At 37.6% G+C, this 18,162-nt stretch overlaps 1 protein-coding gene across 1 annotated transcript; it reads right to left on the bottom strand.

Annotated features, from left to right (window-relative positions):
* Window positions 1-2,567: 2,567 nt before the first annotated feature.
* Window positions 2,568-16,293, bottom strand: tada2a (transcriptional adaptor 2A). The gene is made up of 15 exons (XM_041995891.1): window positions 16,179-16,293; window positions 15,569-15,675; window positions 14,600-14,659; window positions 14,427-14,518; window positions 13,843-14,000; window positions 13,175-13,263; window positions 12,885-12,957; window positions 12,739-12,802; window positions 10,348-10,391; window positions 7,330-7,440; window positions 5,638-5,709; window positions 5,227-5,359; window positions 4,799-4,842; window positions 4,425-4,504; window positions 2,568-3,025 (listed from the first exon to the last, which is right to left on the bottom strand). Exons 1-15 carry the CDS (start codon window positions 16,201-16,203, stop codon window positions 2,840-2,842), a joined length of 1,338 nt encoding a protein of 445 aa, XP_041851825.1. The 5' UTR covers window positions 16,204-16,293; the 3' UTR covers window positions 2,568-2,839.
* Window positions 16,294-18,162: the final 1,869 nt, after the last annotated feature.

Below are 18,162 nucleotides of genomic sequence, written 5' to 3'. Positions count from 1 at the left end.
GTACTGACCCTCCCTCATGATGTGTGATGTTTATTCTATTAGTTTTCCTCCTAAAGCAAGCCTCTATCACTTTACCTTACCAAGAAGTCTGAGATGAGCAGGAGGCAGTCTGAGAAGACAGTGCGTGGGTGGCTTGAGAAATGCTGCATCTCAGCACACATGCAGGGTGTTGACACTGACATCTGCTCCATCTGCTGCCTCCCTACCACTTCAGCACAGATTCTACAGTGATGAAGAGGAGGCTGAGCTGCTACACAGGTTGGAGGACTTTTAGTTTTAAACAGATTCTGCACAGGGAATTAATAACTAATTAATGCTGCGCAAAAAATAAATAAAGAAAAGCCTGATTATGTCTGGACTTTTATTTCAGTACACTCAGTGGACTTGTGATCCTTTTCCTGAAAATGGTCTTCTGTCATCTGACAGTGCAGTCTTCAAGCCCTCCCTTTAGCAAATGTGAGACACACATTCTTAGAGGAAGAAATAAAGCTGTCCAGACTAGTGAAGCCAGCTCAATTTGCCCCAGAAATGACCTCCACATCTGAGACCGCTCAACTAAGGGAAGCAAAACGGGAAGGAAGAATCTGAGAAAAACTAGATTAGAACAGTACTTTTCTTTAAAGTATATATAGCATCTTTAAGCAGCCAAACTGTGTATTTTGATATAACTAATGTCCACAGAGCAGGCGTAAGCTGCACAAGATAGCACAAGTTGTTTTCAGTTTGTTGCTAAGATGCAGTTGAGAACCGCCAGTGAAGACTCATGGAGATCTTTCTAAGTTTGCAAATGGCCCCCTAAGAAAGCTCACTGAATTTGGGAAACATGTTGCATATCGATGAATAAAAAATAGATCTTTAAGGACACAGTAACCAGATATATATCTGTATGAAGAAACGGAGTAGAACATCATACATATTTCGTCACTGTTCCGCACAGAAGTGACCATGATTAGGTTTTTTACAGCAGCCAAACCAGTGGGGAAAATTTTTTTCAAGTGCTCCTGCACATGCCTTAATGTCCACAATGGACCTTCTCAAGATGCATGGTGCTTTGACCTTTATTGTTTATCTTTTCTGTGCAGTTTGCTGGCAAATACTGTATAATCACAAAGATAGAATTGTTTACTTCTGTGAAAATGTGCTGACTTTATTCTCAGAAAAAAGGGTCCATTTCTCCTTCAGTGTGGACACCCTTGTGACGTTCCTCTAAACTCGTCTCTTTTTAAGTCCAGAAACCTTCCATGTTTGCAGCTGTGAAAATTACAGCTTTACAAAGAGAATGAAGAGAGATCCAGTTTTTATGGCTGTCTGGAACACAGTTTTAAGAAAAAACACAAAGTGTGACATGAAGAAAAATGTATCTTGTGAAAGGAACAATTTCATTCTGCAGCATGTTTATTCTGGAGCGGTGATTTGATAAGACATATGTAGAAGTGTAAAAAAAACTCTAAATTCTTCTCCTTCATTTCTTTTCAAATGTAGCTCTGATTTTTGCATTTCAGCTCAGCAGGCTCCTCAGTCGTTCCGCTGTTATCATCAAAGGCTGAATCTGCCGCTATAATCAGCCTGTTAGCTGAGGTTGATGCGCCGGCTGCGCTCTGCTCTGATAAGCCTGTCGGAGGCCGCTGGCCTCCTGCCTGCCTCCGTTACATTCTTCACAGTTTTTCCACATCACACAACAAACAGAGACAGAAATAATCAATATGCCTCTGATTATCTGTGTCACAGATGGGCAACATTCAGGTTAACTCAGCAGTACTCAAGCTGGATTTTATCTCTACACAGGGATACAACAGACAGAATTTTAAACCATGTAGTTGTCATTCAGTGGAGGTTATTATAATTTTGTAAATACAAAAATGTTATACAGGTTAAAAAGTAAGGAGAACCAAAATCTAATTTTTTTTTTTTTTTTTGCTTAGTTTCTCAATTACATTAATATGAGCATCTCCAGATCTGCCTGTAAGTGTTGGGCTTCAACCACAATTTTACAGCTCAACTTTGCTCTAAATATATATATGCAGTTAGGTGTCAGACTTTACCACATTTAAAAAAAGCTGAAACATCAAAGTTTGAATTCAATAGGAACTTGAAACATTTGGTCAATTTTGATTCTACATATACAGTATCTCACAGAAGTAATTACACCCCTCACATTTTTGCAAATATTTTAGTAAATCTTTTCATGGGACAACACTAGAAATGAAACTATGACATACAGAATATCAAACTATAGAAACTAAACTTTGATATTATGTATGTCAAGTTTAATTTCTATAGTGTTGTCCAATGAAAAGATATACTAAAATATGAAAATGTGAAGGGTGTACTCACTTTTGTGAGATACTGTAAGTTACTTTCCTATATGGCTCAGAAGTTCTCTAACATGAATAATTAATTATTTCAACTTGACTAAGGACTCACCCAGTGTGTACCTCGCCTCTCTGATTTAATTCACTTTAAACAATATCTCAGATGATAAAAAGGAAATAAATGTTACTAATGAAGTCCATGAAATATATATACAACTTTTTGTTTGAACAAGTTAAAATAAATAATGTCCAAAATATTTTTCATTAACATTTATGGCAGGAGAAATACATCCTCAGTTTAATATAAGCTCCTCTTTTTCTGACAGAACCACACAAATCATACAAAGTAATACAGAATCATTTTACAGTTCAAAAAAAGAGACACAACATGACTATAAACATGTTCAAACACTTTTAAAAAGCAGCAACAACTTGAACTTCTTACAAAACACTGACAAATGTTACAAGATTACATTAAAAAGCACAACTGACCACAACCTATCCCGTTGTGCTGAACTTGGACGCTCCTACGCCTTCGTGATGTAGCCCTCTTTGATGAGGAAATCGTAGATCTTTCGGGTCTTGTTGACATCGATCTTGATGAGGGCTCGAGCCTGGGCCAGCCGCAGCCCACCCTGCCGCCTGCACTCGTTGATTAAGGCTTGCTTATATTCCAGGTAAGCCCCCGGCACCAGCCGCACCACCTGACACAGCTACACACAACACACAAAGCTCAGATAGGCTTTTAAAACCTGCATGACATCTTGTTAAGACCTCAGTGTGCTACAGCTGAACAAGCACTCGTCATGTTATTGGTGCCGCCTGATTCAGCCTGCTTAAGTTTATTTTTATGAAGGCAACTAAGTAAAAACACAAAAGCCCTCAAGGACAGACGTTGTTGATTTGTGTTCTTTGAACAACAAACAATAAAAAAGATGAGCTAAAGACACACTGGTTCGTATTTATGAGGAAAGTGTAGCAGCTGCGTGGCTCGATAAATGTCTCACATTTTTCTGGAGCACTTACTGCTTTTGCACGTTTGTGTAAACGACTTTTTCAAATGATTTTCAGAGGTGGGATTTTCCAAAAAAAACAAAGCGAAAACGGTTAAATTCGACCATCAAACACACTTTCGACCATATGCAAACATTTTAGTGTTTCTTCTCTTGAGAAAATTTGCACCATTATTGTAAGACTTTGGCACACAGTGGTCATGGTTGCTATATACACAGTCAGAGTGCTCGCAGCTTGTAAAGCCATATTCCTGAATTGTACCAGCAGCATTATGTGCTTCCCACATGTGAAGTGACACCTGTTGGTAGTCAGTTAATTCTCCATGAGTAATTGGCATGCTCAGGGGCTGCTGGGAAGGTGGGTGAGAGTGGTCCCATGAGACTTGCTCATGTGCATGATTTAAGAACATGCTCAGCCAAAACATTTACAATATCAAAGCTACATTACTACAATTAGAATAGAACTTTGTCAGTGCAACAAAATTACAAATTGCCTATATTAACAGAACAGAAATCGCCCATTTGACAACGCCCATAAAATTTATACATAAACCAATCTGTATTGAATAATAGTTTTATGCATCCTCTGATATCAAATCCTATTATCATAAGTACGTTTAACATATTTACACAGTATTTCAGTCTTTTAATGTCATGATTATCATAGAAATATAGGAAAATGTAAATATGTATAGGAAAATAAATTTGCGAGTGACTGCTTGGGAGGGTCAATAAGAAAGTCTTTAAGAACTACTACATGACAAGCTAACCAGACTAAAACGTTAAAATTTTTGCTTTGACTTTGTTTGCATTGTTATGCTCCATTCTCCATGATGGGTACAACTGAACAGGGAATGTCTGTACATAACGATGGTGTGTTTTTGCTTACTTTATTATTTAAATTGACTTGGCATCAACATTTTTGTAGGGGGGGTCTAAAACACTAAAGCAGTGTAAAGCAGAAAACCTTTAGAGACAAGTGCACCTTCGTCGTGGTGCAGCTGCTGCATTAGATTTAAAAAATTTGTGATGTCAGGGAGGTCGCCTGACAGGCGCATCAGAAAACAATCATGTGAAACATAGTGAATGATGGCTGTACCTCCTTCTCCCTGTCGTTGAGCTTCTCTGTTCCCGGAAGTCCGGTCAAGTTGAGAGGAGGGGCGCTGCGTCTACCTGTAGCTGTGCAGCAAAAATTTAATAATGTTGGTTTAGATAGCAGGCAGTCCATTTACAAGGTGCTAACTAGCCATTATATGAATAAAATAAAACATGGTAGTGTATATCCCATTTGATGAAAGTGAGGGAAAGGCAGCCAGCTTTAAAGTGAAAAACAAGAAGGTAAATATGCATTTATGAGCCTATTTTTCAAGTATTTATGAAAGACTGTCAGCCCTGATGCGACTGTGCCTGAGGCCATGCCAAGATGACTGAGAGGATGGAGCACAGAGGGAGAGGCGTGGAGAAGCGTCGTACCTGACACTGTGATTGTTGTGACAGCTGGAGTGACGCCAGCATCACTGCAATCAGAGAGAAAAGTGTTATTATCTCCACTGCCTTGTTTATACACACACGCTTGCACGTCCCACTTACACACAGCATCTCTGAGCTTTGTTGACTATTTTCTCTCCAGAATGTCATCCAAAAAAGATGAATCATCACATTTAAGCTCCCCCCCCCCCCCCCTTCTAAGGTGGAACTTGGATAACATTCAAAGAAAATGCCTTAAATAAAAACAAAACTACAGCAGCTACAGGCAACTTTAAAAGCAGCAGTCTGAGGTGGAAATGAGATACACAGTAATACAAACGTCTGTTGAATTCATCTCAGCAAGACAGAGGTCAGTGTCTCAACTTCAACCTGTCTATTATGTGCTGAGCAACACGTGAAGTTTGGAGCCTCACATTGCAGCCTGTTTGCTGAGCCACTGCTGACAGGCTCTGCCATCCTGGATGTACTGCAGCACGTCACAAAGCATGGTCCTCTTCCTGCGTTCGTCTTCACGCATCCGCTTCACCCGCTCATACACCTTGGCACCTGATATGATGTGAGGAGGAAATGGTCTGAATTAATGTCGAAACTATTTTTCTTTAATAAAATTCCAGGAAATGAAAATTACTTTTTAATGTCCCACAGTTTAGGCGGAGATCCAGACATGGTTTAAAGCATCTTATTATCGCTGTTTTGCTGCAGCAGCACATAAAACCATTCAAAAAAAATAAAGCCTGAATTTACCCACGTCCTCTTGCTTATTCATGCAGCTTTGAAAGGAAGTATTGCTAAGGCAAGAAGAGAAAAGGTCAAACTTGACTCACTGCAGAAAGATTTGATCCCTGCTTTCCTGTACTCCTGCAGCCTGCGGATCTCTCTCCTCAACTCAAACTCCACTGCAAAGACAAAGAGAAGATGGTAGTTAAACGCAAATCTGCGCTTCCCCGAACAGTCGTGAACTCTCACTGCTGCAGCTCAAGGCTTCATACAACACAATAAAAAAAACAAACTTTTTTATAAGTAGAGCTGGGTTAAAAAAACTTAATCAATTTAAATCTATTAAAATGTAATTATTCCAATATCGATTCATAAAACTCAAAGATCAATCTTTTTTTTTTACATGTTTCCTTTTCTGGTGAGAACAGTCAACCTATTCTGGCTATTATGTCTATGGATTACTAGTGTGGACTAGCATTTCATAGACTGTAAAACTGTCTCAGCACAATGATTGGAAATGGGTGGAAAATGCTGATCCTGACACTCTGAAACAGCTAAACAGCCAAAAAGAAGAAAAAAAAATCTACCAGTTCATACATAATTTGCTAACTGAAACGTTACCTTTTGTTTTTTTTTTGTTTTTTTTATTAGTACATCAACTAGAGTGTAGAAGTTATACACAGGACACTTATCTTCATAAACCATCTGTGAAATAGTTAACTATAAATTTGGAGAACTGCAAATGAAATAACATCATTTAGAAAACTGATGGTCATTCTGGCAGTCAAGTTTCAAAAACTTCCACTCCTTTCAGATGTGCAACATCTGCTAAGCTAATGGTGCCTTAATTCCACATCACTGCTCTGTCTGAAATGTAAAGAGAAAGTATGACAGCCACCACAGCTGAATTAATGCCGACTTGTGCCTGAATAACAACATTATATTCCAAAATATTCATGTTTACATGTTACAGAGTCTGCGTAATGGTCACAGTATTAAATGTTTCACAGATGGTAAGACTGTTTCTTGATAGTGATCATCTTGCACCTAGATTTTTAAGACATTTTTAGTTTTTAAATTTTTTTTTCACACTTTCATTGCACACACACACACAAAGATCTTATGACAACAATAAGCAGCCTGATCAATAAAACAAATGTAACACTACTCATAATAAGTGGAGCTGGTAACTCTGGAGCATAAAGTGTGCATTGTAAACAGTAGTGGGTTCTATAAGATGCTGTAGAACTTCAGTAGGTATAATCAAGGCATACATATGTTTACATAATGTGACTAGATGAGGGCACTTCATTTCGCTTAATTTGATTATTAACTCCAACTATATACTTCTTTAGTTTAATGTAATGAGAAAATGTTCCTAACATGACAGTGTCTTATACAAAAGGTCTAAATCTGTTTAAAAAATGCCACACTATACACTGTATAGGAATACAGCAATACTGCAGTGTTTCACCCTTCCTCCTATTGCAGGCATGCCATCTCACTGTACAGTGGGGCACTCCTACTACATCTGAATGAAAGGAACTTTAGCAAGACTCAGACAAGAAACAGAACTACCTTAAAAAGACATTTCATATTAGTTCAGACATCCATCCATGCAAACATACTAGTAGACTAGAAAATAATCATGTCAATTTACAACAAAAACCTCCTTTTGGGGCACAACCAGCTAATAATGTTAACGGTACACTGTTAAGATTGTCCATTTTTTTTTTTTTTTTTAATACTGCATGCAGTCTCCATGCAGACCAGGCTTATGTAGGTGGCCAAATACTTACATGCATGACTTTCAATGAATTTGTCATGTTCAATCGGTCCAACCACTCTAGCAAATCTTCTCATGATGTCATACAGCTCCTGCACCTCCTTTGGGTAGCATCGTTCCAGCACTAACAGAAAAATGAGGGAAATGAGTGAGCAGCAGAAACAAGAAAATCTAACTCAGGAAGAGGAAAAAGTTCCAGCCCCTCAGAGCAGTTGGACTGGTTTGTTTGGTGTAGTTTGCCACTAAAATCTTCACTGAATCTGAATTTACACTTGGTGTAACTGACTGCTGGAAATCAAAACCCTTTAGGAGGTTTATCAAACTCTGGAATGTCTGTGTACTGCTCTATACATTTTAAACCTTCTTTGCAGAGATATCAGAATAAAACCTTTCCTGTTTGCATCTGTCACTGGATCTGTTATGACAGGCTCTCTGTGGATGCGCTGATAAGATCAAGGCTGATGGATGAAGAAATTTTATTTCCTGTAGCAACTAAGTAGGCTGGTATGGATCTGTCCTTTTCATCCAAACAACTAGGCTCTCAACACGGCAGGTAACTTTACACACTAGAAAATCCAAACATCAAAACAAACACGCTCTGTAAAATCATCTGTAGGTGGAAAAATAAATAACACATAGTAGTTCATTTGAATGTACATTTTACACTCAGATATGCCATTTGCAAGAATATCTATAAGTTTTACTTTTAGAGTGCAAAATTAAAATTAGATGGGAGTGAGGTATTTAAATGAATCATGTTATGTGATTGAGGATTGCAGCAGTTCATTTAATGCTGATTGCAACCACATTCAATACAGATAAGAGCATGTTTTCATGACATTTTGAGCTTGACTTTGCTATTATAGGTACTGCTTGATGTGCCTGGAGATAATTTTCTCCACCCATCTTAGTTTATTGAGAATGTCAGAGGAAGATGGCATTAGAAAATATTGATTACCAAGCACATTATTATCAGTCTGCTTGAGGAAATCAAACACAACCTTAAGCCACCAGCTGGAAGTTACCCATTAAACTAAAAAATGCTGCAATCTTCCCTGACCTTGAGGTCAAAAGTAGGGAATAAGCAGAAACATGACATTCCCAATAGATCACAGTAGGTTTCCTAAGTGTCTCAGGAGGAGCGGATGGACTGCCCATTTTATTCCAACAAAAATGCAATACTACATGACATCTTCTCCTTCATCTTACCATGACAGTATCCAAAACATGTAAAACCTACAGCTACAGATACAGGCTGTCTGGTTTGTTGTTTGTAGATTAAACTTTCCATTCCAGGTCTGGGGGACCCATGACTGGATCTACAAAAGCTTGTAAATAATCCTTTCATTTGAGCCGCGTGTGTTGAAGCAGGCAACATCTAAAACATGGATCGCAACTTCATACACACATTTTGTGCAAGAATATGTGTCGAATGGTTTTAGTGAGTAGTTTCTGGAGTTCAGGACATATAATTTAACTTGTTGAGAAGAAAAGATATGAAAACATCTTCTGATGTACATTTCTAACTAAAATATCTTCACATGTCTAAATATTTATGGCGGCAATAAATAAAGCACTAGCTTGGAGGGCTTAATGACTTGTTGCATATTGCTGATTAGCAGGAAATGTGCCCCTCCCACCAAAAAAAGAGTTGTCACTCCATGAAGGTAATTAAACTTTTTTCCCGCACAAAATAAATTAAGTTGTGGTTCTTCCATTGTTTTTTTTTTTCTTGTTTTGTCAGGGTCTATAATCATTTGTTTTTTAAGTTATCCAATAACCAAACTGGGCAGAGATCACAGTTAAAATTCTAAGTCATAAAATCTCAGTTTACTTTTGCTGTAAAATTTTTGTTCCTTTCCTGATTTAAAATTTGGTTAAATAAAACAAATTGTTACAATATCTCTGCCACTGTGATTGTCACGGCAACGCTCTGGTAATGTGTATTTACCACACTTAACTCACTTAACAAGCATACACACTCTGATGCTTGTTGTGTTCGTCCATGTTGCTGAGTAACAGACAAGTGTTAAAGCCTGAGAGAAGAGCTGCTGTGTGTGTGTGTGTGTGTGCCCGTGTGTCGGTCAAGTTCTTTCATCACACTCTAAACATGAGCGCGCTAACTAGCAGCTGCCATTTCAGGCTGAACACATGAAGTCATGCTCTTAACAACGGCAGTGGACACAAAAATCAATGTTGTTTGTATCTCCAAAGAGACGTCAGTGCTGAAACTGCATGTGGATACATACCAGCTAACAGAAACAACCTGAATCACCTGGTCATTCTGCCTCCAGCAGCTCTGAGACATGATACTGTGAGCCTCCTGGGCTCTGATACTGCTTCCATTATTGCATGTGACATACGCAAGAACACACACATCCTTTGTCAGTCTCCATGACAACCAGTCTGCAGCTCTACAGCTACTCTGACATTCCCCTTTTGTCTTGAAAGACTGGAGAGATAAGGGCGAGGAGGGAAAAGGGGAGGAGGGCTAACTGGAGGCTGAAGGAAACATAAATAAAACATGAGAGGAGAACTCTTTGACTCCTAAACCACAGACAGCTTCACGTGGTGGTGTCACAGCGGGCTGAGCAGGCGGACGTAGTTACGAGATGCTATAATTGGATGAATTCTTTCAAACCATCCCTTGCTATTTAATGAAAAACCCACAAGATGCAAAAAATTATATTAAAGAGCTTGCTGAAATCCAACCTGTAACAGGTGGATAAATAAAGCAAGTCCTCACATTTCAGTTATTATGATAGCAAAGCTCATCAAATGGAGACTGCCCCCCCTTTCTCAATACACTATTCATGGCCCTGACCATAAACCAAGCTCTGCCAGTTGCCACACTCGAGCAAACCCACGGGTCACAGAGGTTAACGTTGGTTATTACAGCAAAGTTGTTTGTGTGGAACCATAGAAACACTCTGCAGCAATTTGACTGCTATGTATCAGATGCCTCCCCCCCTCCAAGCTGCTATGAATACTGCCAGAAGGGAGGGTATGTGAGTTTCAGGAGGTGACTTACTCTGGAATTTTCTCAGGTTGATCAATCCATGGTCTCGTATGATCCTGAAAGGGAAGAACATTTAAATGTATAATTTCTAATCAGATAATGGAGGCTATTGCAGTCTATTAAGATTAGTTGAAAATCAATTAAATACCAACTGCGTGGTCATTTTTATGGCTATGGCTCATGGTGGTGTTGCACTTTATTACACTTACATTTGTTTCTATAACTCTGTCCACCATATTCTCATGACTAGTTAAAAATAACATTTTCCTGAGTATCGTAGCACAAACTATGATTCATCCTCCAACATTATCAGATGGCAGGAATAAAACTCTGAAATTATTTGTGATGAATCAACAGTGTTACAAATTTTTTTTGCAGTGCTATTGTAATAATTTCAGGAAGGTGTAGCAACTAAACTCCAAATTTCTGTCTTAATACAGTTGAAAACTGTTCAGCATCTGTGTTTGATATTTAAAGGAAAAGGCTTTGAAACAGTATTTCTGGATCCTTTCACAATCAAGTTGCTCGGTATTAGATTGATAAATTTATCATACAGTAGTGCATATGTTTAAATGACATGCATCAACATGGGTTATATGTACCACCTTATTGAATACAACATTGATCTTAATCACCCCCTGTGCCTCTCTCATTGGTCACAATAGCCCTGCCCCGTTCCCTGATGCATGCATTTCTTAGATCCAGACCATTAAGGGGAAGGTGTTGCTCTTAAACTTTCATGACCAAGAAGCGCACACACACACACACACACACACACACACACACACTAAAGAACGTTTAAGCTGACACAGAACTGTAAGTTGTGAAGCTAACATTACTCTTACAAAGCAATAATATTTAAATATATCTGCAAGTGAAGGTCAGGAATATTTAAACGTTCTAAGGCCTGTTTTAAGGTTACTGAAAGCAGGGCTTCTAAAGACTTGCAGATCCTCTTAAATGTAAGCTCTGAGTTCAGCAGCAGAGCGCATGGTCTGAACCTGGAAGAGTCTCTGATGAGTTAGCAAAGATAAAACAGGAGCGACAGGACTTTGTAGCTGGAAAATGCCTGCCCAGCCAGACATGCCATTCCACCATAGACAGGGAGCACAAACTCATTAAAGCTGATTTAGTGACAGCAAGGGCTGTTTCTTAAATCTTTATTCATAACATCGGGGTAACATGTACCCTCGGCTGTCATTTTATTCCGTTCATTGAGCTTCAACTTAAACTCATGCAACAAGTTTTTCTTTGAGTTGTTTCACAGATTCAACTGTGTGATCATTTAGATTTTTTTTTAGACATAACTTACCTTTTTACTAACATTGACGGTAAAACTTATAAAACAAGACTGTTGCCTGGACTTTGTTAAGCCTCTTTAAAGGCAAAAATGCTCTATGCATTGGTCATGGTCAAACTGTGACATCAATGTAATTTACAACATTATCTGAGATGTGGTGGAGTCACCTTAATAACAGGTGTAAGTGGACTTAATTATTCATACACACTTTTAATTTATTGTTCCTTGTGTTTGTGGCATTTGCAAGAATCATACCATATGTTTTAAATGGCCAAATGGATGCTTGTAGACACAAGTCTGCTCTCATACCTTTTTCTTAAGCTCTTCTCATTTTACAAACACTCCACTGCAGAGAGTGGAACGGGTTAGAAAGGTTAGGATGTGCATGGTAATAACATGTGCCAGTTATTCTGTGATGAAAACATTTAAATGAGCAAGAATGGCAAGTATAATCTAATCTTAAGAAGCTACAAGTTAGAAGAAATAAACAGAGCAGAGAAACACGACGAGTAATGACACTGCTCTATGTAAAATGTAAGACATAAGAATTTTATGGATTTCAAAACACTTTCCTGCTGCAGGGAAAACATTCCCTTTGCCAGCCAAAAACTGAGCAAAATGTCAAACATTCTGGCATGCAAGCTGTTCACAGAGGGACACACACTGTTTCCTCATTCTCAAAAATATTCAAGGTTTGAATAGAAGCTCCCAGAGCTTGTATGTTCAACCTGAATGACTGTATAGTGCTTGAAACAGACGAAAAAAAACACCCCCAAAACCAACCAACCAGCTGCTGCCTCTAAAACAATCCCAGTCTCACCGAAGGACTTATGTGTTATCCTTTGATGAAATAACAATTCAAATTCACATTAGATGTTACAAATAAATCAGCACAGGGATTTAAAATGGTTTTCGTTGTACATTTTAATTAGGTATTAAATTAAATTAAATTATCCAATCTAAAAGGTTTAAAAGCATCTGTGGGAATTGGGGAGCTAGAAGGTCAATACAGAAGCTTATGATGCCATCTGTTGACAGACTGGGGTTACTGCAATATGCTAAATATATTTAAAATCACTTAATATAACAAAAAAAGGACTTACTTCTTTCTTCTTTGTCTTTCTTTTAATCTTGAATGATATATATCAACAACCGCAAGTTTCAGTGCTGCAAAAGAAGCACTGTAGTTACCACTGTTATCTATTAGACAACCAAAAAACAATTATCATCCATTAAAAATTTCACTTACCACGAAGGATGTCTGAATCATCGTCCACAAAATCAATGTCTTTCAAATCCCATTCTGCATAGTTGTCAAACTCCTAACAGAGAGATGAAAAAGGATTTTCATCACCTGCCAGTTTAATCAAAGTTTACATGAAGCCGCTCAATTTTGAGACATTAATGAGAAAAGGAGACAGCATCAAAAGGCAACAGACCTGTTTTTAAAAACAATGATGAGCCCTTTAGTGGAAGTTTAGTTGATTCATACAATATTAGGACACATAATTAAACAAGAGGATGAATGTACCCACTCACCTCCATGAAGTCTGCTCTAGCCGGCATGTATCCTGCCATGTCTCGAGATAGCACAGAGTCAAATGTGGGCCGAGGGGGATCATCAGAGGCTGTAGCATCACAAGAATACATGCACGGATAAAATATGACACACTGAAAAATAAAACGCCTTGACTTGAGCTTAAAAGATTTGCAGTCAAAGGTGTGATGATTTTGATTGCTGAATGGACACAAAGATTGCAGCAGATGGAAACTTGTCCATCTGTTTTGGTCCAAACTCTCAGACCTGAAGCCTTCATGCCACATTTAATTTCAGTTATTATTATTTTTTTTTAATAAAAATCTCCCTTCAGGATCATCTGTATCACTATCATTAGAGACCCTTTATTAAAAGCTTTCAGAAACATTGTTAAAAAAGATGTTTAAAATCAACCAGGGGGGAAACTAGGCAGGATCGTCAGCATTCGTTCAGCCTCTGACACAAATAGAAACATAAAATAAAAACCAGCTCGGAGCTAAAACATTTGGCTTTGATCATAAATGCCCTTATGGCTGGTTTAATGCACTATGCACACAGATTGTATTAAATCATATATAGCAAAGAGTTACTGACAGAACTTACTGATATTAAAAGTAATGATGCTGTGCACGAGAGAGGAAGATGTGTAACACAGAATGTGGGTACATACGTTTAAAAGGAATAGCTCCTTCTGCAAAGCGAGAGTCTTTTGTTTTCCGCAGGCCGAGCAAAGTAGAGGAGAAGAGTGGGTTATTAATAAAATTCTTCATGTAGTGGCTCTCGCATTCTTCCTTTGTTTTGGTGCGCATCTGGTATGCCACATCCTGCCTGAGGAAAATGTAAGGAAAATAAATGGATGCAATATGTTAGAAAAGAGAGTAGGATTTGATCTGTAAATATATTAAACACTGTTGTTTTGCCCTACTTGAGTAGCAAAATTATCACTGCCCCAAACACATAATTCATTGCAAATCATCATAAACTGCAACCAGTTTGACTATTGTGGCATGAGTGAAACTTCATGGGTTACGTTAAAGCCTAGACTTACAATTGATATTTCATTTACAAGCAAACAGGAGCATTGTGAACCCTGTGATGCAGAGTTTCAACTCTCAAGCTACCAACTGAGATTGTGTCAGAGACACACGCTAAAAACCTTGAATAGTGACAACAGTGAGTGTGGGAAAGGAAAAACAAAACAAGTAATGTTTTGAGAACATTCAGGAAACGTAAGCCAAATTAAAAACCCCTCACCAGTTCCCAAACCCACAGTCCATAACTGCCTCCAGCAACGCCATCTCCTCTTGTGCGGTCCATCCAGGCTCCAGCACTGGGAAGTCTGATGTCTGTGGAGGTGAATGCATAAAGATACGTGATGATAAGTCTTTTTGTGCAACAACAAGAGAACAGCACAAAATTTTACTCACCATGATTTCATATTTGTGGTCACTCTGATGTTTCTTGTATTCAAAACCTCTGGTGAAACACTGGAACAAAATGTGATTAAGGTGAGATTTTGCAGGCAAAAACATGATTTATTTGTTAAATGATCAGATTGGACATTTTGGTCCCAGTTGTTGGATAACGTGTCTTATTTCAGGGGAAAAAATGGTATATCTAAAATAAACACTTTGGTTTATTTCTTACATTTGGTCATTATTCTAACTGAAGGAAAATTTGATTTATTTCCAATATGCTCATAATGCAGCTTTCCAACAGTAGGCTCCCTTCACTTTTACCTCCACAAATAAGTTCACACAAAGTGGCAGAAGTCAAATAATTTAGGGATTGCTGTTGTTATTATTCTCAATACCATCTGCATATATCAGCATTTAATTTTCCCAGCACAGCTGTCATGCTAGATTTAACATTGTATTGAGGCACAGCTGTTGAGATCTGATGTAATGTGATTTTAAACCACTTACAGAAGTGGTTTGAATCTAATTTACAAATTAGGCTCTGGATGTTCAGATTTTCTAAAAATCAATATGAATACAATTTGGATCTAACAAATTGTACTCAAACAGATTTGGGCTGGTAGTCTGAAAAAGGCCTTTATTTAATCGGACACTACATTTGATGGATAATAAGATATATCTTCACTAGCATACTTGATTTCACAAAACCTGACATTTGAAAAAACAAACAAACAAACAAACAAACTGTAACACACAAGTATATCACTGTAAATGTTTCTCAGCATTTTCTTGTATTTCACACATACTGTATTAGCTAATATACTACATGTATTTCTGGGGAAACTCTCATTACATTGTCTAAATGTAAACAAACAGTAGATCTTTTTTTCTGTTAAGTGTCTACACTTTTAATACGAACATCGTAGTCTGAAAATAAACAAGAGCTCTAATAGTATGTTTTATCTGACATCTACCGACCTGGAGGCAAAGTAAAAAAGAAGAAGGTCCACATTCTGCACACTTGATGTACGGTTCAGTTAGATGCGATGAACAACCTCTGCATGGTGGTTTATCAGAGGGATCATCTGAAATTAATAATACATAGTCAGGTTTACTCACAAACTAGGAAGCATAATAAGAAAATAAAGTGTAGCGGAAATGATATTGTTTATAAAGCAATCCATTAGAAGGGCTGCTTTGGTGTTTTAGAGACTCCGACTCCAGCTTTAAAATAAATATACTTATTTGGTTGTAAATGTTAAAGCTATCTTGGCTAATGCTCCTTGAATTAACATAGCTTTAGCTATGGGTTTCTATCGCACAAACTAAAGTTTGGAAGTACAAAAAATACACTACACTATATATATATATATATTTTTTTTTTACATCACATCTCCAAATGTTTTTAAACAGTTAGTTCTGCTCGCTATAGCGTAGATGCTACACGCTATCGCTTAAATTAGCCAAACAAAGCTAGCTTTGTGGGGCTGAGACGGCCAACGAAAGAGAAAATGCAGAAAAGATTAGTGTATTTACGGTAAAGCTGCAGTGGTTACATGTATGTGAATATTATACTAATAATACTCACTTGCAAAAGATGCTAGACGGTCCATTCGATGAGATTTTAACAAAAATAAAAACCAGAATCGGTGTTTTGAATCGATCTATTTATCCAAGCTCGCAAGTAACTCTGAAAAAGACAAAGCAAGTCGAGGTCACATTGATCGATGGGTAGCTTTTGGTTCCCAAACTTCCAAAATGGTCAGCATCACCATATTATAGGCTACTTACAACATTCAAGAAATATGAAAATCTGTGCAACGTTTACCACTAAGGCCGTTATAATATCATTACCTGGAATTAAGAAGAAAAAAAAAAATGTGACAAGTATTAACGTTATTTGACATAAACCGCTTATAATCAGATTTACATGTATACAATGAATACCTCAAACAAACAAATCTGCTCAGACAGGTAATCTGGCTCAGTCAGAAGGAATTGTTAAAGAGATAGTTTTTACCAAGTTTGAGGGTGTAAACTTTTTGATCTGGTAAACAGGTATAATGTGACCATGTTCTCGCTTATCAATAGGGAGGATCATGTGATGAGAAATGCTAGACTGAAATGTATTTTAAAGATAAAGCTGAGAAAAGATCACTTTTTTTCTTCTTCTTCCTGCATTGTATTTTTTTGCAGATTGGTGGGCAGAGCCACTTTGCAGATGAAAGAGTTGAAAAATTGATAGCTTTAGCCACTTATTAGGGATTATTTACATAATTCTTTCAAAAAGATGTTTATTTATTTATTTTTTTGGGAGGTCATGTTCAACTGTATAATGAAGAAATCAGACTACTGTGATTTAATTTCTTTTGCAAGTAGTGTAGAAATTTGCGCATGTAATATGTTTTCAAATGCTCACCATGGTTAACGAATGGTAGCGATTAATATGTTCTCATACAGCTTAGACTCTTATCATTGCATCTTGCTGCTAATTTTTGTGCCATTCTCTTTCCCTTTAGCTAGAAGTCAGTTTACTGGTAGTCCTAATAAGAAGCTTTGTGATTAATAACTGTGTCTCTTAATATTATATAAAAACTATATATTTTCCCCAAATACTTATACTATGTTTCATTAGGGAAAGGAACTGCAGAAAGACATTGAAATAAAACAGTTTTCTTACTTAGTTGTGTTAACTAGCATACTGTATTTCCATAATGCCTCAGAATAAAAAAAAAACTGCAGTCATTCTCCATCTTACCACAGGGTGTTGATCTTGCACCAATTCCTAAATGAAAACAATTACTGCATTGCAAGTCTTTGTCTTTCTCTCAGTATAAGCGACCACCTGAGCTTTGTATATGCAGCATGTGTTAGTCTGCATATATATGTAGAGGAAAGACAGATGAGAAATATTCTACTTCTCAACATAACAACCCCATGATGTATTTTGTCTTTCACAAAGCTTGTCCAGAAGTGCTGCTTGCTCTGAAAATATCTTAAATCAGCTCACTTTATTAAAATAGGCAATAAATATCCATCAGTCCTGATATTTTCCAGTGCCCCTGTCCAACTTTGGCCCCTGAATCAAATAACAACTCCAACAACTCAAGGACGCCCCAGTGGCTGCACATAAGGGGAACTGGCAAAATAAATATCTGAAAACTCTGATGCATAAAACTGCAGCTCTGCATGTGTCAAACCCACTAAAAATAAGATGGAAAGAAGTGTTTTTGAGATGTGAGAGAAATGACTCTTTGATTCAGTACAGATGTGGCAGCTACAGCCAGCTGAAAACAGTGCTGTTTAACTGATGTTAATCTATGCCTATCATCTTTCTGATATTTACATTGGAATTTAATTTCTCGCACATTTAGATTTTATCCTTTTTAACACACAAAAATGTATGTATTCTTACATAATTTGCAGAGCAAATACATTCAGAAGGAGCTGTAAACACATAAATGTTCTGCAGTGCAGCTTCTTACAGCGCACACTGGGTTCATTCAGAACGTTCTCTCCTCTTGCTACCCTGAGCCCTGTCTGTGAGTACGATCTACAGCAACAGTGTGTTC

The sequence above is a fragment of the Melanotaenia boesemani genome, chromosome 9, assembly GCF_017639745.1.
Source record: "Melanotaenia boesemani isolate fMelBoe1 chromosome 9, fMelBoe1.pri, whole genome shotgun sequence".
In the NCBI taxonomy this organism is placed as follows: domain Eukaryota; kingdom Metazoa; phylum Chordata; class Actinopteri; order Atheriniformes; family Melanotaeniidae; genus Melanotaenia; species Melanotaenia boesemani.
This window is presented reverse-complemented; position numbering and strand designations above follow the sequence as displayed.

Coding starts and splice junctions, on each gene's coding strand:
- tada2a (XM_041995891.1), bottom strand. CDS start 16,203: ATGGACCGTCTAGCATCTTTTGCAA. Junction 14,519..14,599: donor ACCACAAATATGAAATCATG/GTGAGTAAAATT, acceptor TCACCTCCACAG/ACATCAGACTTCCCAGTGCT. Junction 3,026..4,424: donor TCAACGACAGGGAGAAGGAG/GTACAGCCATCA, acceptor TGTTGTGTGTAG/CTGTGTCAGGTGGTGCGGCT.